We start from the raw sequence: 25461 nt of genomic DNA, 5'->3' as shown, positions 1-25461 counted from the left end.
GCTCGCTCTGAGTTCAAGCGGTGTACTCATCTGCTAATTCTTCAACATCAGTCAATTCGAACTTCACATAAACGCATGCCCTTGTTTATGGATAGATAAAGGGTTTGGTATTCTCCATAACATTGATGCATAACTTGAACCTTTCAATTTCAAATAATGGCCGAGAGCCTGAGATTAAGAAACTTCAACAAGTACTTTGGTGCTCTAAAGATCTTGACCGGCTACGAAAGGGGAGCTAAAACTTGCAATTACGAAAACAGATAACATTTTCCTTTGTTTCTTTTCTCTGACCTGAAAGAAAATACAAAACAATCTAGAAAAAACTAACGAGGACATTTTCCTCTTCATCAGCCAAACCTTCCCAACAAAGGAACTTCTATGTTTGGGGGTCGCCTAACAATTCTACGCTCTCTTTTACAAGTTACTGACCTTTCAACGAAGGTACTACGCTACACTCTCGACTGTATCAACCTCATCTCTAGCATCTGTTGATTCTACAGAAAAGAGATCCTCATAAACAATTACAGACCTAATTGGCTCCCTGAGTCATTGGAGTTGGCTTCTCTTTCTGGAGCTTTCCTCTTCCCAGAATAAGCATTGCTTTGCAGCCTAGCAAAACGATAAAGTAAAAGTAAAACCGACAGAGTAAGAGGACAATGTTATTTTCACTTGAGAAACTTCTTTCAAATCATTTGTAAAACAAAACACTGTACGAGGAACTAAATTTATGTTTTGCTTAACAGGGCTAGGGTAAATTTCGGTTGGCTCATCCTAACAACAAACCATCCCCAGTATTTGTTTGAGGCCTTTCAGTTTAGAATGTAACTTGAGCATATTACTTTTAATCACAGATGAGTTTCTACTCTTTGAAAGAATACCAAGCACGAATATTAGATAATACAGTGAAATATTTTAAAGGTTAAGCTTGTTATTAAGGAAAGAAGAGTACCCTAGCTGCAAGGTGGTGTCAGAATCGCCGTTCTCAAATGCAAAATTACTGACCAAATCAGGACTACTTGTGACGCCATGGTTTACAAGGGATTTAGTTTTCTCCACAGGATAATATTCCAAGTACGATTGGACTGCACGGTCAGTTTGTGGAAACAAACATCGAAGCTCCTCAACCTACATAGAAATAATATGCGAAAGTAGACATTGAAAAAGAGGAAATCACTCAAAGGCCAGGTATTGTGAAACTGACAAAATTTGCATATAGCAAGAAGAATGTAACTCGCCTGTCTGCGCAACGTTTCATTCTCAAGTACAGCACGCTGTTCCTGGAGGAAACAAAATAGATGACAAGTTAAAACCAGAGTTGCCCCTTTTTATGGCACTAATTGAATCAACATTAGTCTTTGCAATTTATACCGACGAAGATTCAAGGTCATAGTGCAACTTTTACCATGAAGCCAAAGTTTTAAACCACAACAGAAGTATTTATAAATGGAAAACTTTCCAGTCTAGATTAGTCACTTTTTTCCTTCTCTTATCACCTTTTCAATTTGCAGAAGAACGTTGTGTTTTGTATCATTTTTATCCCTCTTTCTATTCGTCTTTTGCTTTAAATCATTATTTTTATCCTTAGTTCAAAACTCAAAGCAAAAGTAGCTTATTTAGAACAATAATATATTAGGTAAACTGAAACTGAAATTCCATATCTCGTATGTTTCTGGAATGAATATTATTCATTTAGAAAACTGATACTTCAACTTACTACTCAATGCTAGTGATGCTAGTGCTACTGCTTACATCTCAAACTTCAAGTAAGATTCAGTGCTACTTCGGTACTACCACATACCTGTATTCTTGATTGCTGTAGTTGTTCCGTCAGTAATTGCTCCTGAAATATTAGAACATCTATTTAGGCCTTACAGATTGCAGAAATGAGTAGATATTAATCTGAACTACATCTGACATCCCTACTGAATACCTCGAAGAAAAGAAAAAAAACGAAACAAGGGAAAAATATAATTTGTACCTTCCTCTCCTTCACTGTCAATAATCCTTCATTCAATTGCTGTTCTAGATGCTGCAATTCTTTCAAGCTCAAATCAGTCAACTCCTTACCCAACAGCCTTCTACACAATCAGAAAATAATAATCTTACACGCAGTACTCCAAAAATCTAAAATTATTAGATCTAAAAATTGAGTAAATACATACAATTGTTTCTTTTGTAGCTTTGCATATTCATCCTTTAGATTATTCAGCTCCTTGCAGTCTTGCTTCTGAATCTACAAACATGAAAAAACAATGGTTGCTGCAATTCTTTCTGAAAATGTTATGTGAAGTTCTTGCTCCAAAGGAGGTTAGCATATTTTACATAGGAGAAACGGAAAAAATTTGAACATAGGAAAAATTGGCACAAAAGTATATTTTACTTTGTCAAAGTTCCGTACGAATAAGACTGACATGCAACAGGACATACAAATTAACGCAGGAAGAACCAAAATAGGACAACAAATAAAAAACAATTATCTGTGTTAAAATTTCAAGTGCTAAAACACAAAAGATCAACTAGTGGCAAGTGCATAAACTTGTGAGTGTTGAATTATGCCCAATATTTCTTCCTCTATTTGTTTCTTTGGTGTGTGAGAGATATTGGGTGTATTGGGTTATTTGGGTTGTGAGATTGCCAACACTTTGTAAACTCCCATTTGGTTGATAGTGGATTATTGGGTGAGCTCCTACTGCTCCGAGGACGTACTCCAGTTACACTGACTGTTGAGGAACCTCGTTAAAATCTTGGTGTTCTTTAATATTTTGTTCTTGCATTTTCATTTGATAAATTTCCTGTGGGTTAGCTTGAGTTGGTTCCAACGGGTTTGGTGCTATCCTAGCACAACAGTGAGAACAATACCTCTGCCTTGCCTTCTTCTGGTGCATCTTCTGACGAATCTAAACACTTGTTGTATCTTGAAAGAGTTCGTATCATACTACAAAAAGAACAACAAATAAACATCAGTCGTGTTCTTTTTATACATGAAGGGCACAGTTAATTTCAACTTTCTTTATCGCTTCATTTGCAGCAACATTTCTAAATTGTTTCACAAGGTACACAAGGTAGATGCAACAATCCACAATGAGTTTGCCCAAAATTTCCAGGAAACAAAAATATAGCAGAAATACAAACATGGCTCCGTGGAAATCCGAACCAACATCTATATTACAAATAATCAGTCAAATACATCGGTTCATTCCTTAATTCATGTTTAAATTAAAGAGTTATTGAATGCTGGCTTATTGCCAGTGAAGCATTTCAGATCGATCAGCCTGATAGAGGAAGGAAGCACCTTCAACATAGAGTGTAGGGCATCTTTATAGGAAAATTAAAGGCTTTCTCACAATAGCATTGCATCAGGTATTTCAACCAGGAAATAGTTTTAAAAGTAAAATTTTACCCCATTTTAGCACAATGTAGCTCGCTTGGACAAGAGAAAAGAGCATCTGGATATTCAAATCCCATAAATAAACCACTGCCTAACTTTGGAAGATGCACAAAGGAGCAACCACCAAACAGGGCAGTTTCAACTTTGAGAAGTTCAAAGGGAAGTGAAAGTGCTTTCGATTCTGCTATCGGATTTAGCACTGAATTAACCAGAGTTATTAGCTGAAATCAGCCTTTCTGATAGTTCAGAATCATCACCAGTACTAAGCTTACCAAGGTCCATTGCAGATTCAATTGATCAAACATCATAAAAGCGGAACAGACTTCACTCAAAGTCTCAAAAAAATTACTTGCAAACTCAACGTTAACCAAGATATATACTCAAATATTTGCACAACCACTTCAAAGTTTGCTCATAAGAAGATCAAAACATAGGAGAAATCGCCCCCAAATCAACAATTATAAGATTATAGGCAACAGGGTAGGGAAGAATATATAAGAAAAGAAAACCAACTTCATAAGTAAAATGACCATCCCAGACATTCACACAAACCCAAATAAGAATAAGGGAAAAGGGGAACAGGAGCATCCACTAATCCCTAAAATAAAATAAAATAAAAAACAATAAAAATGAAGAGAGAAAAAAAAAAATCAACAGTAAAAATGAAAAAACCAAAACCCCAGATAAACTCATATTCAAAGACAAAATCTTTATCCAAAAAGAGTAAAACACATCAGAGAAACATGATCAGAAACACATGCATGAAACCAAAAAATTCAGAAGTAGAAAAAAAATGAAAACTTTGTACCCAGAATTTAAAAAGTAAAAAAGTAAAAAATTCAGAGACATACCCAGCACTGGAAAACTCAAAAAGCCTTCCAGTATTGGAGAAGATAATAACAGCAACCTCAGCATCACAGAGAATAGCCAATTCCTGAGCTTTTTTGAGCAACCCAGAACGTCTCTTTGAGAATGTGACTTGTCTGCTATTTGCATTCTCAATCCTCTTGATCTCAATCTTCCCCCTTCCCATTATTTCTCCCAAATTCTCAATAACCCCTCCAACAAAAAATATATTAAAAAAACCCAAATGCTCAAAAACCCAGAAAAGGCACCAACTTTAGCAGAAAAACTTGAATACCATTAAAAAATTTCTCTCTCTAAAACTAAAAGTCCAAAAGAGTTGTGTGCTCTCTCTCTCTAGGAGGCGTTGTTCCGAGGGTTTGGTTCTTTGGGAGAGAGAGAGGGTGGGGGTGAAGGGGGAAGGGGGCGTTGCCAAAATTAGATTGGGGAGAAGATAAAGGGGCGTGTGTGTGTTGGTGTGAGAGAGAAATAGAAAGAAAGCGTTCATACCCCAAATGGCGAAAGCTTGGAAACGGCAAGTTTGCATGGCTCTGTTTACTATTTAGAGGGTGGTTGCATGACTCTGCTTTCCCACATTTGGCATTCTGGATCCCACTTTTACTTCCTAACCATTTTTTACCTATTATTTATTGTATTTCGAGTTGGAAACTGTTTTGTCGGTCTTGCTTACGGGTCCCACTTGGCCGTTTCAAAACGGAAAGCGCTCCAGATCTCTTCCTCCTAATCTATTAAGTCCGGGGATTCGGGTCGTTGAAATTTGATCTAACGGCTACAAATAGGGGTCCACTTTAAAAGTTATAATAACTTTAGCCGTTTGATCAAATTTCAACGGTCCGAATCCCCAGACTTGATGGATTAAGAGGAAGGGATCCAGAGAGGATCCCTTTCATTATGTAAGTCTTGAATTGCCGTGACAGATGCAGTTAATTTGTTTAACACTATGTCTTCAGTCCAAACTCTTCTCTCACTATAATTTAAATAAATTTAGTGTAAATTATCGTATTATCTATCTGTGTGCTATAAACATGGTAGTTTAATATTTAGTGCTAGAAATGGTAAATCCTCTGCCAAAATTAGAGAGAGGGGCATTTTGTTTTGTGTATTTTTTTTTCTGTTTTGGGAGGGAGAGAGTATATGCCCTCTAATGCCTTTGCTATCCAATTTGCCACATTTGTGTTGTGGAGCCCACTTTGGGAATCTCTATTTGCCACATTAAGAAGTTTTTGGTTACATTGCAACTATCCAAGTGATACATTTAGTAAAGCAACTTCCAAATTTGGAGCATATGGGAATTGTCTAGTTTGTTTGAAAAAGCACTTTTGAATTACTTCCAATTTTAGAGAATTGGGAGTTGCCTAGTTTGTTTGTAAAAGCACTTTTTCTGTTTTTGTAAAAGAACTTCTCTTCTTTTCTGTAATGGTTAAATTGGGAAGGGTCTCATTACTAATTTGGCTTGCAAAAGATCTTTTCCCTGAATCAAATGATTTTTTAGCTACAAAATATATTTGTGTACAACTTTTGTTGAGGTGAAATGATTATTCAGCCAAGGTTTATTGGTTGTGATGGGGACTATCAAGCAATATTAAAAGAGGAATCAAACACAATAACTTCTGGTATGAGGGTAATTGGGTAAATGCCCTTAAGATGAACTTTATAAGGGTTGACGTAGAGCGTGTTTAGCATTGCTTCTAGAAAAAATGATAGTTTTTTTGTAACAGTTAAAAACGTTTCTAACTATGTTTGACAAAAAGCGTTAAAAGTGTTTATGGCTATTGGAGGCACTTATTGAGAAACACTTGTCAAATGCTTATTCGAGAAGCCCTCCCAAGTGCTCTTTTTGGAAGAACTTAACTCATTGCAAATTTCTATAATTTCCATCGAAGGCAACTGATATCAATATACGCATCAATATTTCCAGAAATTTACATATCAATATTTCTACCAATATCGATATTTTAGACACTGCATACGATAAACAATCATCAAGTAATTGAGGGAACTAAGTAACAATGTTCCAAAAAATAAACTAATATCACAATTTATTTTGTAATTGTTCATGGTAGCTACTTCAGTGTTGACTGATACAATACAATAAATCAAAGGATGGGGCCAATCAATGTGTCCATGGAGGCTTTTGTTTCATTGAGTTATTTGTTTTAGATTTTCATGCCAAAGATCTAGGCAGATACATTGAACAAAATCCTCTCTTACAGACACCCCAACGACGATCACAATTAGCAGGTGGTACAACAATTAATCATACCAATGACGATGATAAGCATTTGAATGCTAGTATACAGGGCACGATTACCTTCATCGGTGTTTCACTGCACTGCAAGTAATTACTATAAGCCATCAACTGTCAATCGACTAAATCCATCAGTTGGTGGGTTACTTAGCTCCGCATCGTCCTTTTTACACACATATATGAAGTGACAATCTGGATCTTCCAAAACAAAATCAGCCGGAAGTAAGCCCTTCTCAGTGATAGGAACAGGTTCCAAATCTGACTTTGTTGACGAACCACAGCCTTCAGGCGTTTGGAATCCTGGTCTGGCTGTAAAACAATAGCCAAAAGGATACAAAATCTAGATAAGGCACCTCTATCAGGAATCGTAAACACTGAACTAATAAAAAATGAATGTATATGGCTAGAAAACAGGAAGAAACAAATTCATAGAATTATCATCTCTGTTGACTGCTTATGACTATCCAAGAAAGATCCCAGGAAAAGGTGGGTACAACGTAGTTTGCGATAGTCGAAAAATAGTCAGCTTGCATGTATGCTATGCATAAGCAACAAGTATCTGATGCTTGGACAATCTGGACTGAACTTCCTAACCAATAAACCAAATACCAATTAACGGAAAACAAAAACCAAAACAAGTTGAATAATACAACCTGCACATGGAATCCAAAGATCTTAAACTCCTAAATGACAATTTTGGAGGTCATCGCTAGCTCCCATTTTCGCTTTGTCAATCATATTAACTTGTAGATTGTGAATAGCTACTACTCAAGCTGGTGAAGGAAATTAGAAACTTTCTTAACTGACACCACTTTAGATGTGGGACAACAAAAATCTTGTACCATTATACTTGAACGGATGTTCACCATGTGTTAAAATTGACTCAAACTCACTAACAAAATGAGAACATTTGGCATCGAAAAGAAATGAAAAATGCAATTTAACCAAAAATCTCTAGCAATATTAAACAGAATTTAATAACATGGAAGCAAAATCACTTCTGGAGAGCTAATTGAATGAAGAAAACTGCAGATATTTGAACAGCAAGAAAAATATGAACTATTATGAAAGGACAGTAAACTTACGTATAACATACAAACGGACTTTCCAGTTGTACACTGGCCGGCTCAAATGAGGCATTCTTACTGTAGGATCACCATATGTTATCTGCTATACGGCATTGTAAAAACAGATACATTTTGAGCTTTTAACTAAAGAAAGAGCATTAAAAAATGTAACCCAATTTAAGGGTGCACATTTACCAACATGTAGATCCCTCCGGGTTTAAGAAGCCTACAAGCAAAATAACAACCATATTAGTGAAGGAATATAGAACTAAAAGATATTGAATTACTTTAGAATGGAGAGAGAAATTGTGAACTGGTATAAGAAATTGCAGCTGTAAATTGAGTTTTAAAGTCTAAAACCTGCTCACTTCCCCGAGCATTTGAGCAGCACTAATTGGAGCATCGTTGCCACACTAGAAACATAAGCACAAATGAGAAAATCAGTGTGTGCCCAGTAATGAGTAGGAGGAGTATTTAGAACATAAGAATATGCATCGTACCATCAGTGAATCAAGAGTTCCTTTGACAGACCACAGGTGCAAAAAGTGATGAAAGCAAAGAAGGTTTATCAAGACAAGACAGAAAATTAGTATGCAATATTGTATATTTCTAAAATGAGTAACACGGAGAAATAGATTCTTACCTTTATCAATGACACCATCAAATGATTCATCTGGAAAGAAACTCATATCTCTGACATCCATTTGCATGTCTATAAGATTCATATAGGAACCATGCCTAGTGTCCCCAATCGTTACAAAGGAAAATTTAAATTTGTACTAGAGATTTTAAAGAAGTAAATTTCCAAAAGGATACATTTCAGCTGAGGTATGTGCTCATATTTTCTTTTCATCATGTTGATAGCCACTGACGAAATGTCAATGTTCATTATGTCTTCATATCCATCCTTGACCATGTCCTCGGACATAACTGGGAGAGAGAACATTTTTTCCATCATTATCTTAATCAACAAGTACACAGAACCATATAAAGTATCTTAAACCAACGAAATTACAGATGTCAGGTTCCTTTTGCTGGACACCGCATGATTGTTGCATCAAAAATCTTTCTCCTATGGATGGCAAGGACAATGCCAAGTTTAGGGACCCGAATTGCATCAGGTACATTATTACTTTCAACATCAAATTTTCTAATTAGTGGGAAATAAAACGATACTTCGCAACTTCTTTTTTCATTCTAGGGCCTACAAAGAATGCATCCGCCGTGGCAATTCATATATGTATCAACCACAACAGAAGGAAAACACAAAACAGAACCTTAATTTGGGGAATTCATACTCATGCCAAAATCCCCAGCAATAAAAGGGGTCAAATTTGAGTAGCAAAATGTTCAACCAAACACAGAATAGCAATAATTACAAAAACCCAGCTCAAAATTACCAAAAAATAGCTAAAATGGAACGGGAATGATCGGAACAACTGAATTTCGGGAACCAATACTCTAACAAAAGTCTCATTCAAATAATACAAGCACAAAGATCACCCAATGACCCAAATTCCCACGTAAAAAAATTATCTTTTCTGTACTTTCCTCTGAGTTTCTCAGCAACCAAACAGAGCAATTAAAGCAGAGAGTCGGAAGGGAGCTATATATATATATACACATATAGAAAACAAAAGGGAAAGGGAATAAAAAGAGAATGAGGGAAATGGGTGGGTGGCAAAAGAGTACCGGCATTGCCGCAGCCGACCATGAGAACAGGAGAGGAGGTGGGGATGAAGTGGCGGACGAAAGGGCGGAGAGAAGAGTAGCGCTGGTACCAGTCGAAGGCGCCACCTTCTTGGACGTAGCGGGCGTCCCAGTAGAGGGCGTCGCCATAGTTGTAGGTATTGCAGGTCGACTCGTCCCTCAACATCTCCTTTCGCTGCCGCGGCTGCTGCTCTGATATTTCGGTGGATTTGATTAGAGTTCGGTTGTTGAACAGTCGGCGAAACGAAATGAAACTAGTGAGAGAGAGCACAAAAGCCCACCACTTAGGACATTTTGGCCCAAATGACCACCAATTCTATCACTTTTTGAGAGAATGGTGATAAACTCACCGTACTGTCTTATTTTTCACCCATCTTTTAATAAAAATTTTGATATCAAATTTACTCTCTTGTAAAATGACATCTAAGACTAAAGAAAAGAAAATCCTCTGCTCTCTAGGTTGATAGGTTCGTTCTTCTCCATCTTCTAGAACAACCCACCTCTCTAAATCTTCAAAAAATAAAGTCCTCAATACCTTTGGGCATTTTAATTTGATATGTTTGTTTTTGTTGTCAGTACCAGCAAACAGCCTTGAAAACTAGGATAAAAGCTTGTCTATCCACAATCCACATACCAATTGTTGTGGGAGGCGCATATGAAGTGGAACATGGTGTTTTCGGGGCGGGTGGCGTGCTGGAGGATGGAGAAGACGCTGGGAATTGTGTAAAATGTATTGTATAGATGCAATCCTCGTTGTGCATCTTGATCGATTGAATCGTGTCTTTATAGATTTTGTTTTATTCAATAAAAATAAAAATGTAAAGATTTTCAATATAAAGATTATTTTAGAAATAACAGTTGATGAGAAGATAACATTTCAAGTTTTTAACTCTTTGTATTGGGTGGGATTATAATGTGGGTGTGGAAATAAGATACTAGGGTAGGTCTAGTAGCACTCTTTTGAGACTGGTTACAATGGTAGATAGTTGGTGATACTTAGTTTTACACATGATTTAATTGTTGCAAAGATCTATTATACAAGATCTAACCGTTAATTTTTTTGATCATTCATGATACTTACCACTGAACTAAAAAGAAAGTAGCCCTTTTAAGGACTTTAATTGGCAATTATATATTATTACGATATTGACAACTATATAATTAAAGTATCGATAACATTAATTATATAAGTAACTACGTGGCGATAATATAACATCAATGTACTTGTCGATATTAAATGATCCACTAACATAGTCAAGGGTAACCCAAGTTTATTCTTTTTGTGCTGCCATGTCATTGCATTGTTTTGGGTCTTTGACTTACTGCATTATTGAATTTTGTTCTCCACAGGAAGAGTAGGACTCTTATGTTGAGTTGTGTTGTCACTCAAGCCACCTCACTGTTGTTGAAAGATAATACCCTCATTGTGGTGTCTTGTGTTAACAATACAACGCCCGTATGTATTTTTTACTTTACGTGACATTGCATGATTAACATAAAAATACAATGGTTTATCTTTTTATTTTTCACTTCATGTGACATTGCATGATTACCATAAAAACAGTTGTTCACCGTTCTATAAAAATCGCGTGTGATCTTTTGGCGCTGCCAAGTGCTTCGGCAGACTCTTCGACAACCTCCTCCATGAAGGTGGATGCAACTACCACTTCTACCTCGCCGTCGACAGATACCAGTTCAAGATGGTAAATTTCTCCGCACCCATCTGCGTAACAATGGAGTTTTTTGACTAATTGAAGTTAAAAGTTGTGGAAATTTAATTCGGCAGGAGACGTTGATGGACCTACTGGGCGTGGCAGGTCGGCGTCCGGGGTTTCCCATGGTGGTCTGCTGCAGCTCACATGACGAGCTTGACGCCGCCAGCTCCGCGGTCGCCAACGTCCCTTGTATCTCTTTGGCTTCTCTGGTAAATTTTCAATTTTTCTTCTTGCACCCACGCTCATTAGCCATTCCCTCACAGTGTTATTGTTTGATTCAGTTCTTAAAAGCTATGTGCATGAGCAGCTAATGGTGTCGAAAGTTATCATATTTGAGGCGTATGACAACTTGTTTGGCAGCAGGTTCTTCCTACCAACCTGTACTGCTTTGTTAGATAGAAGGAAATACACAGTTGGCTTCTTTTTGCATTTGAAACATCGGTAGAATCAATAATATAAACGATGTATGGATAGTACCATCGAGTCTCCCGCACTGGCGCTGACATCGTGCGAGAGTTTAAAAAGGACTCAATGCCAGCGCTAGTGCGGTGGCGACGGTGGTGCAAAAAGGACTAAATGTGAGCAAAAGATCAGTTGTACTTGTACCCTGGCCTGCCAAAGAAAGATACTTTTTTATACATGTTGTGAATTGTTTCGTTCACTGCCTTTAAGGATTGTTTCGTTTGTCTAACAGTGAGAACAGAAATGAAATCAATATCCACACAAACAATCATGTAACTTTAGTAATCTACCGTACGCTCTACTCTCGGATCTTTTGAATTCCAATCCAACGTGCATAATCGACCCACCTGTTGCACAATACAAAAAATTATGAGAATTTGAAGACGGATACACAACGAACGAATATAATGACATTCAAGGAGAACTCAGGTCATACATCAAGGAACCCAAGAACGTGTTGCCAGTTCGAACAGCAAAGCAAATTGCACTCAGTATAAGCTTGTGTTGGTGCAGCAAGGGTTCCAGAAGTCGCTGTTCAATTACTCCCGCGAGAACTTGGTACCTTTGAAAGAAATCGAAAAACATAAAATTTGGTAAGTAAAGCTAAATAAATGGTAAGCAAAAAGATTTCTTGCTTCAAGGTGTCATCCGTCCATCTATCCCAACTGTAATGTACTCTTACGCAGGTCCTTAGTTTGCTGCAGAGCTTGTATACATTGTTGGAATAATTAAGCTGCGATGAATTTCCAGAATTCTTCAAACACATTACTAACCATATTCAGACACAAACATAAACGTGCATCTTCAAGATGCGAGTTGAGGAGTCAAAGCTGCTCAGCTTTTCTTTTTAAGACATATTTATAGCATTTATAAAATTCTTTCGTTTCTTTTCAAAAAAAAAAAAGACATATTTATAGCATGTGTCCTTTCACAAAATTGCTGTTGAAAGAATTTTATGAACGGTTTCTTCCGTCACCATGTTCTTGGAGACTATATAAAAGGCTTCATGATAACCAAAAAGGCATGGTCCTACCTAGAAACGCCACAAATGGTTTTCTTTTTTATTTTTTATTTTTGGAACAGATCCGATTCTAGGAAGACCTAGGAAGGCTTTGGAAGAGACTCTAAGAAAAGATTTATGAGTACTTGGATCTAACGGAAGAAGTGACACAGAACCGAGCGCAATAGCGTTCTAGGATTCATATAGCCGACCCCACTTAGTGGGAAAAGGCTTTGTTGTTGTTGTTGTTGTTGGACATATCCAATTCTCCATGAAATGACAGTTACTATTCACAGTCTCAAGCTTCTTTACGCACATTCAATCTAAATTTTTTTGTTAATGGCCTATGCTAACAGTTCGTGAAGGTTAGAGTAAAAATGATAACTAGAAAACTTCAATCTGAAAATAGCCCTTGTACCTTAGATTGCTAGAAACTGCCATATAAACTCCATAGGCTACACTAGTTGATAATATGGGAACATCCTCAGCTTCACCAGCAAAGGATTTATCGAGAGCTTTTCGTGCATTAATCAATGCATTTGTCACACCCGTACCAACCTGAAACAATTTTTATTAAAAATTGTTATCCATCGTATGACACCAAACGGCTACTAACAATTTCAACTATATAACAAAGTGGAATAAGAGAAGAGAAATAAAATTCGAAGAAGACTTCATATGTACATTCTGCAATGAAAACTATAACATAGGACCAAAACAATCTCGTAATGTACCAAAAACTACCATCTCTTTCTCCGAATGCGTATAATATTGCAGACAGAAATTGAAAAAATGAAAGTAACTTTCAATAACAATAAAGCACACTAGACCCTCAGAATGGCGAATAAATTTATACGAGTGGTTGGACCGTCGAAGAAGCTTGTGCCTTTGTAAATTATTTGGAGAAAAAGAATTTGCATCTTTACCGTTCTTGGATGTTGATACAACATTAAACTCAATGGAGTTTGATACAATGTTAAACTCACTGGAGTTCTACCAATGGCTTAATTTAAGTTTGCCACAACCGAGTCCTAATTAGATTTAACTTTAGACGAGCAAAGTTCAAACAACCAGTGGTAAAGAAAGAAAATTTTGATAGAAATATACTGCATAAGTAACCGGCATGTTTAGTACAAAATGCTAGTAGAGTTAGCTTACATGCCGAACAAAAGCTGATGTAGTTTTTCCTGCATAGCATGATGCTAATAACTACAGGGGCTTAAAAAAGTATAAAAAGTATTTGGTGATAGCTGAAAATTCCATTGTTTCAAACAAGATAGAACAAATATCAAGTAACTTATGGGAAGTTTTGCCCAGCTTTGAGGTCTTGTAATGTCACACGAAAAGTTCATGATAAAATGGAAAAAGGAGAGGAGAGCCACAATGTTTTACATTGCGTAGATGTTACAGATAATTCTCAGAAAAGCTAAAGCTAAGGCATTTTGAAACATGTAAGGTGTTTCACTTACCAGAGATGCACCAGTCCCAACTGCAAATAGTTTAGCTCCATTTCTCTGAAACAATCAAAATACTATAAACTCCAATGACCATGAACGTAAAGACTGAATAATTTTGGATCACAGAACACAATATCACATACCACTATTGCACCTATTCTCTGTAAGAGTGAGTAAGATGTTCCAGACAAAGCTACCTGCAGACAAGATTGATGCCTCCCATGATGTTATACTCATGATACAGTGGCAACTTGAAAAAGCCAAAAGTAATGAAACAAGCAAGAACCTGGAAAGCATTATCCGGACACCCATAGAAGAACTTAGCAATACGGCCTGCGCTGACAGCAAGAGGTGGTCGAAGCGAAACAGTAGGAGCGGGAAGCCAGACAAGCATAAAATCAGCTATGATGGCCATCACCTAAGATTTAAAAGGAAAAGATAAAAAATATCTGTTTAAGGGTCAGGCTGCAAAAAGGTGGAACAAACCAAAAACAGAAACACTACCAGAAAAAGAAGAAAGAAGAAATAGATTGAAATTGGTAACCAAAAGACTTCTGCTAGAAAGTTGAAGGATCGCTGCAGAGCTTTTGCACTATAAGCAACTCATAGCTTGACATATATTACAACTTATGACTAAAAATCGAAAACTCTTTCCCTTGAGATAAATAAACCTTCTGAAAGTGTAGTCAAGTAGTCAAACAATCAGATAATGCAAACGAAGAACATTTTACCAGGTCCAACTAAAAACCGCAAATTAAATAATAAGTCATCTCTGCATTTTCCAACTCAACTTCATAAAACAAAGTTGATAATTCCATGGAAAACCCTTGAGCACAGTTACCAGGTAAAGGCCAACTAAGAAACGCTAAACCTATTGATTGAAAAAGCAAAAGGTCAAGAAGAAAATAGAAAAGAAGAGTAAATATTACCAAATACATGAACATGATTCAATGATTCTGTATTTGGAAGCGCACAAATTGCACATAAGGTTGCTACCAAGAGTTCGCATTGAGCACAAAACGAACAAAGACAGTTTTCTGCATCCATTCCATTTCATGACCCAATATAAAGACCATGCTTGACTGAAAGGCAGAATGTCCCAGTTCAACTTATTTATTTCTAACTTTATATCGTATGGCATATCCCGGATTCCACCAAAGCGTTTCAGAGGATTACACTGTTGCGCTAATTTAACATACACCACTTATATAAACTGCTCATCTATGAAGCAGATGGAAATTACTTTGATTTGAGATGATAGCTTTCCATTATATAGCACAATGAAATCAAATCTCTTATTTATACAAGAGACATACCACATCAGCAAAAACAAAATCCAGCTCTTTGGTAAAATTTTCTCGGCGTCGCTCCAATTCTGCAGCAGTCTGAAAAATGAGCAACATGTAAAGAGCTTACATCCATACTAAGGGATACTTCAAATGGTACTTCAATTCAAAAGTCAAGGATATCCAATGCATAATAGGGACGCCAACTCTGTTGGCGGCGAAGGACTTACATGGAACAGGTGCACGTGGCATCCCTTGTCCAACAATCCATCGTCATGTGCAAGTTTTTCTCCACATGGCAATGTATTATTGGGCGGAATGCCATGTGACGGTAAACTCATTCCATGTAAGTTGCTCTCATGTTGAGGCGCCAAATAAGAACGGTTGCCAAATAAGAACGGTTGATGCCACACTACGGTCATTATTTCTTCCTCTAAAAAATTTAAGAAATTTGACCGTTATATTTTTAGCGTCAACAAGAATAATCACATGCAAATTGATCATCAAATTTCTATTACGAAGACCGCTGCCACACTTAGCAAAATTGTTACATCGAATTTCATCGGAATTAGTTCCAAAAACAATCTCATAAAAAACGTTTTGAGTCACTTTAAAAGGCTCTTCATAACGAGCCTTAGAAAGTTTGTACCTAAATAAAAAGAAGAGAGTAAATGAAAAGCAGAGACCTTAGTGAATATTCCAACGCCGCACTCGATGCCAACTTTGGTCAAGAACAAGTCGTCCGCAAGCAACCGCTCCTTGAATCCATCAAACCCAAGCAACCATCTGAACACCGCCGACTTCTCCAGCTCAAAGAACCTCTTCACAATCAAGCCCGGCACCCGCCCGGCCTTTATGGCCGCCGCTAAGTCCTTCGGCAGACTCTCCGACGACCTCCCCGCCTCCGCCATTGCCGCCAGGGCCTCCGCCTTGTTCCGATCCCGGTCCTCATCACCATCACCACTCCCATCACTGTCATTGTTATCATTACCTCCGCTTCCGCCGTCTCCGCCTCCTCCTGCGGGGGGTTCACCGCCGTATGCGGCGGAGGCGAGGTGGGATCGGGTGAAGCGAGAGGCGGTGAGTTGGACGGAGGGAGTTGCGGTGATGTTAGTGCGGGCGACGATGGTGAGAGTGAAGTTTTTTGGGGATAAAGAGAAATGGTGGGGGTTGGTTGGTGAAGGGAGAAACTGAGAGTGAAAGGTGGCGAAGTTGGAGATGGTGGTGACTGCCGCCATTGTTGGTTGGTTGCTTTACTTTCAGTATCTCCCTCTCTCTCTTTCTCTCTCTCCTCTTTGAAGAAGTAGAGAGAGAATGGGAGAACCAGAAAGAAAGATTGTTCAGGAAAAATGGGTTGGTGGGATTTTGGTTGGAGGAGGAAGTCTGGAGGAGTAGATGGTCAATCCGACTGGGTCTTGGTCTTCTTACTGCTTCTTTCTTTCTTTCTTTATTTACCAGGAAATTGTAGAAATGATCCTTTAATTTTAACTCAATTAAAACAACGATTCCTCAATTAAAAATTATTGAAACAACGATTCCTCAATTAAAAATTATTGAAACAACGAATTCATTACCATTGGTCCTTCAACTCATCAAATGCAGCTATGGTCTCTCAACTAAAAATTTATCATCATTGGTCCCTTAACTTTAATTCAAATGGAGAAATGATTCCTCAACTTTAACCCAATTGTAGCAATGATCATTCCAGCATAACTCATTTTAACAAAATTCTAACGAAGTTGAAGAAAATGATCATAGCTACACGTTTTGATGAGTTGAGGGACCTCAATTATAGTAATGGTCATTTCAACATAACTTATTTTGATAAAATTCTAATGAAGTTGACGAAAATGATCATAATTACACGTTTTGATAAGTTAAAGGACTAATGGTAATGAATTTTTAGTTAAGGGACCATTACTTCAATTTAATTAAAATTAGAAGACCATTACCACAATTTACTCTTATTTTTTTGGTTTTGACGAAATTATTTGAATGGGGTTTTCCTTGTGGACAGAATCAATTGGGTAGTCAAATAAATTTGTGGGAAAATGAATGACTAAACGTTCATGTCCTTGTTTCTTTCTATGGTCTGTATTTTAGCATTAACATTAGCTTGAGTCAGTGGCGGACCTGAAATCATTGGTTATTTTTAAACAAAATTTAACGAAAAGTTCTTGATGTTGTTTATTTTAACAAAAAATTATATTTTTACACTAAAAAGTTAATTATAGTACAATTCACTTTACTCTTTATTTTGTTCTTATCGTTAAAATTCAAAGTTTTCAAACCATTTTCATTAGTTTTCTTTATTTTTTATTCTAACAACTTCAAAAACTTAATGTATATTTGTTTATATATTGTATTTGACTTCTATAAATATTTTTTATTCTAACAACTTCAAAAACTTAATGTATATTTGAATATCACTAGACCGTAGTACTAAGTGGCTAAAAATGTCGGCATAAATTTTCAGCATATGTTGATAGGAATTGAAAAGTGCCTAGGAGGTGATCAACGAAAGGGCACAATAAAACTTTTTTGATTGATATTATGATCTCATTATTTGAAAATTCTGACTACATCACTGACTATACTATTATAAGTTTAATATATTAATATCATACTCATGAGTTTAATATGACAGTACAATCATGAGTTAAAAATCATTCTATTAGATGAGATTGCAAACACATTTTTAGCCACTTAGTACTACGGTCTAGTGATATTCATTTTCACTTGTAAATGAGAGGTCTTAGGTTCGATTCTCGCTAAAGGCAAATTTGAACCACATAATTGTTAGCCCATTGTAAGGCTAAGCCTATTGCGAGAATCGAACTTAAGACCATAGTACTAAGTGGCACACTGACATTGAACTAATGAGTATATTGGTATTACACTCAAATTTACATCCATACTAAGAGATACTTCAAATGGTACTTCAATTCAAAAGTCAAGGATATCCAATGCATAATAGGGACGCCAACTCTGTTGGCAGCGAATGACTTACATGGAACATGTGCACGTGGCGTCCCTTGTTCAATAATCCATTGTCATGTGTAAGTTTTTCTCCACATAAGTTATAACAATGTATTATTGGGCCAGAATGTCATGTGGCGATGAACTCGTTCTATATAAAAGTTACTCTCATGTTGAGGCGCCAAATAAGAACAGTTGATGCCACAATACGGTCAAGATTTCTTCCTCTAAAAAATTTAAGAAATTTGACCGTTATATTTTTGGCGTCCACAAGAATAATCACATGCAAATTGATCATCAAATTTCTATTACGAAGACCGTTGCTACACTTAGCGCAATTGTTCATCGAATTTCATCGAGATTAACTATAAAAACACTCTCATCAAAAACACTTTCAGTCATTTAAAAAGCTTTTCATATCGAGCCTTAGAAAGTTTATACCTAAATAAAAAGAAGAGAGTAAATGAAAAGCAGAGACCTTAGTGAATAGGGAACTTTAACGAAAAGCTCTCGGTACTATTCACTTTAACAAAAAAATCACATTTTTACACTAAAAAGTCAATTCAGGTACTATTCACTTTATCTTTTAATTTTTCCTAAAACTCAAATCATTAGTTTCCTTCCAACGCCGCACTCGATGCCAACTTTGGTCAAGAACAAGTCGTCCGCAAGCAACCGCTCCTTGAACCCATCAAACCCAAGCAACCATCTGAACACCGCTGACTTCTCCAGCTCAAAGAACCTCTTCACAATCAAGCCCCGCACCCGTCCGGCCTTTATGGCCGCCGCTAAGTCCTTCGACAGACTCTCCGACAACCTCCCTGCCTCCACCATTGCCGCCAGGGCCTCCGCCTTGTTCCGATCCCGGTCCTCATCACCATCACCACTCCCATCACTGTCATTGTTATCATTACCTCCGCTTCCGCCATCTCCGCTCCTCCTGCGAGGGGTTCACCGCCGTATGCGGCGGAGGCGAAGTGGGATCGGGTGAAGCGAGAGGCGGTGAGTTGGGCGGAAGGAGTTGCGGTGATGTTAGTGCGGGCGACGATGGTGAGAGTGAAGTTTTTTTGGGGATAAAGAGAAATGGTGGGGGTTGGTTGGTGAAGGGGGAAACTGAGAGTGAAAGGTGGCGAAGTTGGAGATGGTGGTTACTGCCGCCATTGCTGGTTGGTTGCTTTACTTTCAGTATCTCCCTCTCTCTCTCTCTCTTCTCTCCTCTTTGAAGAAGTAGAAGAGAATGGGAGAACCAGAAAGAAAGATTGTTCAGGAAAAATGGGTTGGTGGGATTTGGTTGGGGGAGGAATTGTGGGGGAGGAATTGTGGAGGAGTAGATGGTCAATCCGACTGGGTCTTGGTCTTCTTCCTGCTTCTTTCTTTCTTTATTTTTGAGGAAATTGCAGCGATGGTGTTTTAATTTTAACTCAATTGTAACAACGATTTCTCAACTAAAAGTTCATTATCATTAGTTCTCCAACTCATCAAACATCAAATGCATCTATGTTTCTTAAATTAAAAATTCATCACCATTGGTCTCTTAACTTTAATTCAACTAGAGAAATGATTCATCAACTTTAACCCAATTGAATCGATGGTCCCTCAACTTTAATCTAATTGTAGCAATGATCCTTCCAATATAACTTGTTTTGACAAAATTCTAACGAAGTTGACGAAAAAGACTATAGCTACACGTTTTGATGAGTTGAGGAATCTCAATTGTAGCAATGATCATTCCAACATAACTTATTTTGATAAAATTCTAACGAAATTGACGAAAATGACCATAATTACACGTTTTGATGAGTTGAATGATCAATGGTAATGAATTTTTAATTAAGAGACCATTACTTTAATTTAATTAAAGTTGAAGGACTATTTCTACAATTTACTATTTTTTTTTTGTTTTGCCGAAATGATTTGAATGGGGTTTTTTTGTGGACAGAATAAACTGGGGAGTCAAATAAATTTGTGGGAAATGAATAACTGAACGTCCATGTCCTTGTTTCTTTCTACGGTCTGTATTTTAGCATTAACATTAGCTTGAGTCAGTGGGGGACCAAGCATGAAATCATTGGTTAATTTTTATTCTAACAACTTCAAAAACTTAATATATATTTGTTTGTAAATTATATTTGATCTCTATAAACGGTTAAGGCAATTACAATCTCCTCCTCCTATTTTTTCTATTTTCTTCTACTATTTTAGTGACATATGTCGGCATATATTGACATGAATTAAAAAATGTCTAGTAGGTGATTGACGAAAGGGCCGAATACAATTTTTTTAATTAATATTATGATTTCATTATTTGAAAATGCTAGATACGTCACTGACTATACTTTTATAAGTTTAATGTATTAATATCACACTCATGAGTTTAATATTACACTCATGAGTTAAAAATCATTCTATTAGATGAGACTGCAAACACTTTTTTAGTCACTTAGTATTACAGTCTAATGATATTCATTTGTACTTATAAGTGAGAGGTTTTAAGTTCGATTCTTGCCAAAGGCGAATTTGAACCACATTATTGTTAGCTCATTGTAAGGCTAAGTCTATTGCGAGAATCGAACCTAAGACAATAGTACTAAGTGCCATCGAACTAATGAGTATATTGGTATCACACTCAAATTTTGTGACCTATTATAAAAATATTATTCCTATATAAAATTTTAATATGCTAGTACTATACTCACTTTTTCTAACTGTGGAAAACCTTAACCTTGATGTTATATTATTACATTCTCTAAAAAGAACATCGTATTATGTAATCCACAAAATATGATTAAAAATAAGAAAAACTAATGAAAATGATTTGAAAACTTTGAATTTTAATGATAAGGACAAAATAAAAGATAAAGTAAATAGTACCAAATTAACTTTTTAATGTAAAAATATAATTTTTCGTTAACATAAAGTACCAGTAGCTTTTCTTTAAAGTTCCAAAAAAATAAAATCCCTCTAGCATTTTCCTATTCGTTATTGTATTTTAATATCGGTGATGGTAACTACGGTGTATCATACCATCCATAAGGTCTATGGCAGACAATGACAGCCAGCTCTTATCTCCAACATAAACGGATAGGTAGAGCAATTGCTCAAAATCGTTTATTTGCAGAGAGCTCCATCAATGGCGACAAGCACCACGCCCTCGTCCCTCATGCTAACGTACGCCTCCTCTTACGCGCACCCACATGACCTCACTCCCTCTCTCGTCTCCTTCCAGCCCAAGCCCCTCTTCAAAACCTTCTGCCTCTGCCCGCTGGCTCTAAGGCCTCGAGAGAGAGAACCAAGCAAATGGTCCAATTCCGAGCCTCACCGAGTGGCCGCGGCGGCTCTGACGGCGGAGGCAGAGGTGGAGGAGGATGTGGACGAGAAGGAAGGAGTGAAAGGAGGTGATGGGTCTGTTGCTGTTGCTGTTTCTGTTCCTTCAAAGCCCAAGAAAGGGAAGGCTGCATTGCTTTTGAAGAGAGACAGAGTGAGTCTTTTTCTTGTTTTCTTCTGCAAGTTCGGATTTTTCATTGTTTTGAGGGTGAAATTTGATTTTTTGGGTTATCTCGTTGGTGGGTTTTTCTTTCTTTTGGTTTTGATTACGGTTATGGGATTCAAATTTCATGTATTGCTCTTACATTTAGTTTTTCTTTTGTAGATTATCGGTTAGTTCGGCGAATACTTGTTTGTTATGGTTCTTTAAATTCTAAAAGTCAAGGAATTGATTTGAGTAATTAAGGTCACTTCGTTATCTCGGAGAAGAGACTGGTTCTGCAAAATTTGATATTTACATCCTTAAAGTTTGACGGATTTCCCATGTTTTGGATTGGAGAATGCCCTGAAGTTGTGTTTGATAATTTGGTTCTAGTTTATTTTTATGTTTATCATTTATGTTGTTAGATATATTCCTGCAATGTCCTAGTTTTACGTTGTTCCAAGATTTCGGTAGTGATTCAAGCGTTCAGTTGTCTTCTGTTTAAAATGTCAGACAAGGTCCAAAAGATTCTTGGAAATTCAGAAACTGAGGGAAACCAAAAAAGAGTATGAGCTGCAGCCAGCACTCGCTTTACTGAAAGAAATGACGAGTACGAAATTTGTAGAAACTGCTGAAGCCCATTTCCGCCTCAACATTGATCCAAAGTATAATGACCAACAGCTAAGGGCAACTGTGAGTTTTCGGATCTTGTCGGTCAGAGATATGTTTAGTCTTATCAATGCTTAAGCACTATATTATATTCGTCCATTTGTTGTGGAATTCTTCTACTAGGTAAACCTGCCCAAGGGAACTGGACAGACTGTTAAAGTGGCTGTTCTTACTCAAGGTAGTTCCGGTTCTCAATTTCTCACCTCTGTATTCAAAGTAATTATATCTGTCATTTAGTATGAGCTAAGGAGATGTATAAAGTTAACCACGTATTTGAACCTAGTGGATACAAGTTGGGAATTTCAACCTAGAGAATAAAAAGTAGAGGACTATAACTATGCTGGCAATTTCTGCATTAGCATGTATGAGGCAGGTGGCCCTTAGTCTTGAAACTGTTATCTGAATTCTCTCTAGGTAAATTGTTTTGCTAATTAAGCCTTGAAGGCCAAAACGAGTCACCTTCACTGAGAGGGGTTTTGTTCTCTAATTCTTTTACCTTGGTTGAAAAAAACAGAAGAAATGCTTGCTTTGCTGAAGTGGGGTTTTATTTTCTGTCAAGGGTGCATTTTTTCCAAATGATTTAGTTGGAGGGTTTAGTATAGTATTCCCTTTTCGGTCTTCAAATTGGATTGGAGCAGTATCATTGCTCCTGTAAGGTGTAGTCTGAATATATTTTTTCGTTTGCATTTTTTCCTGATGAAAAGGCAATCTCTTAGTCATTTGGGTCCAAAAGAGGGAAAACTTTTGTAAGTTTTTTAGGAATTGTAAGATTTTCTTAAGTCTTTTTAAGAACAAATGGAAGTAGTCATAAATGGAGCATGTTGTTTTAATATTTAGTCTTGATCTTTTGTTACTTAGGATGTGGGAGATGTACCACTGGCTTGATTTAGCTTATATACACAGAATTAGAGATATATATTCTCTAGATTTAAGCTAGTATGAAAAATGTGTTTGTATCTAATAAATTTGCACCTTCGGTATTTATTGTTTGCTCTCAATAGACATATTGTAGTTTGTTTGAATGTCTTCTACTTTTCCAAAAAAGTGAAATATTCTGGTTCTCATGTGACCCTTCATAATATGCACAAATATTCATGTTCTTTAAGCTTCTTAGCAACTCCTTGAGCTCATTTTATATGACAAGCAGGCATCCATTTGTGCACAAGTTATCTTATGGTTTTGGTTTCATATATTTCATGTCACGTATTATCTTCTTCAATATCTGCAGGTGAAAGGTTTGACGAAGCAAAAAATGCTGGAGCAGATTTGGTTGGTGGAGATGATTTGATACAACAGATAAAAGAAGGATTCATGGAATTTGACAAGCTAATTGCTTCGCCGGATATGATGCCTAAGGTGCTGCCTTCATTATCTTGTTCAATTAAATTATGTGTAGTGTACAGTGAAGTATGTTAATCATTTTCATTTTCTATAGCATCTATAGAAGTAAAGAATTAATTTGGGTCAAATCTAAAATGCTGTGTTCTTTGTTTGTTTTTTGGTTGAACTAGGGTTATATGATTGAAATGAGAAAACTAGTTTTGCTTCAGGAAGACAACTTGTCAGCTTCGTAGTAATTTGGGTCAGATCTAAATCCTGATGTGCATGATGGGATGCGGATGATTATTCTTTGGTTGATGTGGTAAAGTTCTTGTTATTCATAAGTGAAATTAAAAGCAAAGAAATTGCATCAATATCTGAAAACATATCTTGCGGGCACCCTAAAGCGCTCATATTATCTCATAATGAGACACCACCCACCAAGACTGAATAATTATAAATAAGAATGTAAAAGCAATAGGTGCTGCCCAGTTTTCCTTGTGACTTGTTCACATGGAGTTAAAAAAGTTGCTCAAGTTAGACTGACTTTTCGGGGTCTGCTTTTAGGATTCTACCAGCTTGCTTTCTTAACTTTTACCTTTTAATCATATTATGAGCCACTGTTCTTTAACGTGAAGCAATTCACAATTTCTTTTCTGTATCTGTTGCTTCTGTGGTTTTCATCGGCTGGAAACTATGATCTCCAGTAATTTTTCATCATACTGTATGTGCTACTGTTCTCAGGTTGCTAGCCTAGGAAAGATTCTAGGACCACGAGGGCTCATGCCAAATCCGAAAGCTGGTACTGTCACGCCTAATATACCACAGGTATGGTTTGTTTTGCGACATTTTCGTTTCCTTTCTGCACTTGTGTGGATATGCTTTCTTACACTAAACCCTTAATCTTAGCTATTGTTTTAGTTCTTTCCTGATGCCTTAATGTATACATGGCGTCTATATATCTGGCACAGTAAGAGTAATGAAATGAGGAAATCCGTAAGAAGAATAAACTGATATACTGACACACAGAAGAGGGTCTAATATTCAAGACAACCTACGGTGGTCATCCATGGTTGTACGGGAATGGATTTACTTGTGGCGGGGCAACATTACAAGGAGTTTGATTTCTTAGCCTACTGAATTAAAAGGGTTTACTCGTATTCTCTGTTTCAGGCCATAGCAGAATTCAAGCAGGGGAAAGTTGAATATAGAGCAGATAAAACTGGTATAGTTCATTTGCGGTTTGGAAAAGCCGACTTTCCTGAAGAAGACCTTCTCGTGAACTTGCTAGCAGCAGTTGTACGTTCTTCACTTCTTATTTCCTAATTTCGATTGCTATCTGAACTCCACCCATTTGGCCATGAAATTTAATCTACGTATATTTTACCTGGCAGAAATCGGTAGAAGCAAATAAACCACCAGGTGCAAAAGGTGTTTACTGGAAGAGCGCACATATATGCTCGTCGATGGGGCCTTCCATCCGGTTAAATATAAGGGCGATGCTCGATTTCAAGCTTCCAACAAATGCTTGAAGAACACTAACCACCTGTATACATGTTGTCGTTATATTGTTCATTCAGCCTCTTAGCTGCCACTGTCGAATATTTGCCAATGTAGTTAGTAAAGACGGCTGGGGAGAGTAAGGGGATGAAGGCAGAGGGTGACCTCGATACGTTTGTATCTAGGGTAAGTCAGAGCATGCGAGTTTCATCTACTCTGAGTGAGAAAGGCCATGTACTAATTTTGTGATCGATATTATCTACTCATCGCTTTGGTTTCTTGTTTATGAATGAGAGAAATTTCATAGTATATGCGATGTTTTTTTTTTTG

At 37.0% G+C, this 25461-nt stretch overlaps 4 protein-coding genes and 1 long non-coding RNA gene across 6 annotated transcripts; 2 read left to right on the top strand and 3 right to left on the bottom strand.

The window, feature by feature from the left end:
- Window positions 1-248: 248 nt before the first annotated feature.
- On the bottom strand, window positions 249-4750 carry LOC126628412 (agamous-like MADS-box protein AGL15). Its single transcript, XM_050298080.1, has 8 exons — window positions 4240-4750; window positions 2860-2935; window positions 2163-2233; window positions 1979-2078; window positions 1799-1840; window positions 1236-1277; window positions 950-1125; window positions 249-609 (listed from the first exon to the last, which is right to left on the bottom strand). Exons 1-8 carry the CDS (start codon window positions 4419-4421, stop codon window positions 522-524), a joined length of 777 nt encoding a protein of 258 aa, XP_050154037.1. The 5' UTR covers window positions 4422-4750; the 3' UTR covers window positions 249-521.
- A 1524-nt stretch (window positions 4751-6274) lies between these two features.
- On the bottom strand, window positions 6275-9562 carry LOC126628410 (uncharacterized). 2 transcript variants are annotated; one of them, XM_050298074.1, is made up of 8 exons: window positions 9260-9562; window positions 8384-8497; window positions 8211-8279; window positions 8068-8087; window positions 7928-7980; window positions 7763-7793; window positions 7586-7670; window positions 6275-6809 (listed from the first exon to the last, which is right to left on the bottom strand). In XM_050298074.1, exons 1-8 carry the CDS (start codon window positions 9441-9443, stop codon window positions 6598-6600), a joined length of 768 nt encoding a protein of 255 aa, XP_050154031.1. In that variant the 5' UTR covers window positions 9444-9562; the 3' UTR covers window positions 6275-6597. The 2 variants fall into 2 exon arrangements, with proteins under 2 accessions (XP_050154031.1, XP_050154032.1); XM_050298075.1 differs by having other exon boundaries at window positions 7586-7667; window positions 9260-9559.
- A 1141-nt stretch (window positions 9563-10703) lies between these two features.
- LOC126628409 (uncharacterized) lies at window positions 10704-11653 on the top strand. The gene is made up of 3 exons (XR_007625416.1): window positions 10704-10980; window positions 11064-11201; window positions 11274-11653. It is a non-coding gene; the product is annotated as an uncharacterized LOC126628409 (long non-coding RNA).
- LOC126628408 (protein RETICULATA-RELATED 4, chloroplastic-like) lies at window positions 11606-16634 on the bottom strand. Its single transcript, XM_050298073.1, has 8 exons — window positions 15884-16634; window positions 15228-15296; window positions 14198-14329; window positions 14055-14108; window positions 13924-13968; window positions 12873-13012; window positions 11891-12016; window positions 11606-11801 (listed from the first exon to the last, which is right to left on the bottom strand). The coding sequence occupies exons 1-8, from the start codon at window positions 16433-16435 to the stop codon at window positions 11753-11755; spliced, it is 1167 nt and encodes a 388-aa protein (XP_050154030.1). The 5' UTR covers window positions 16436-16634; the 3' UTR covers window positions 11606-11752.
- A 4610-nt stretch (window positions 16635-21244) lies between these two features.
- On the top strand, window positions 21245-25440 carry LOC126628405 (50S ribosomal protein L1, chloroplastic-like). The gene is made up of 7 exons (XM_050298069.1): window positions 21245-21654; window positions 22156-22335; window positions 22435-22489; window positions 23540-23667; window positions 24376-24459; window positions 24805-24930; window positions 25026-25440. The coding sequence occupies exons 1-7, from the start codon at window positions 21307-21309 to the stop codon at window positions 25161-25163; spliced, it is 1059 nt and encodes a 352-aa protein (XP_050154026.1). The 5' UTR covers window positions 21245-21306; the 3' UTR covers window positions 25164-25440.
- The last annotated feature ends 21 nt before the right edge of the window (window positions 25441-25461 follow it).

The sequence above is a fragment of the Malus sylvestris genome, chromosome 7 (genome assembly GCF_916048215.2).
Source record: "Malus sylvestris chromosome 7, drMalSylv7.2, whole genome shotgun sequence".
Lineage (NCBI taxonomy): Eukaryota > Viridiplantae > Streptophyta > Magnoliopsida > Rosales > Rosaceae > Malus > Malus sylvestris.
This window is presented reverse-complemented; position numbering and strand designations above follow the sequence as displayed.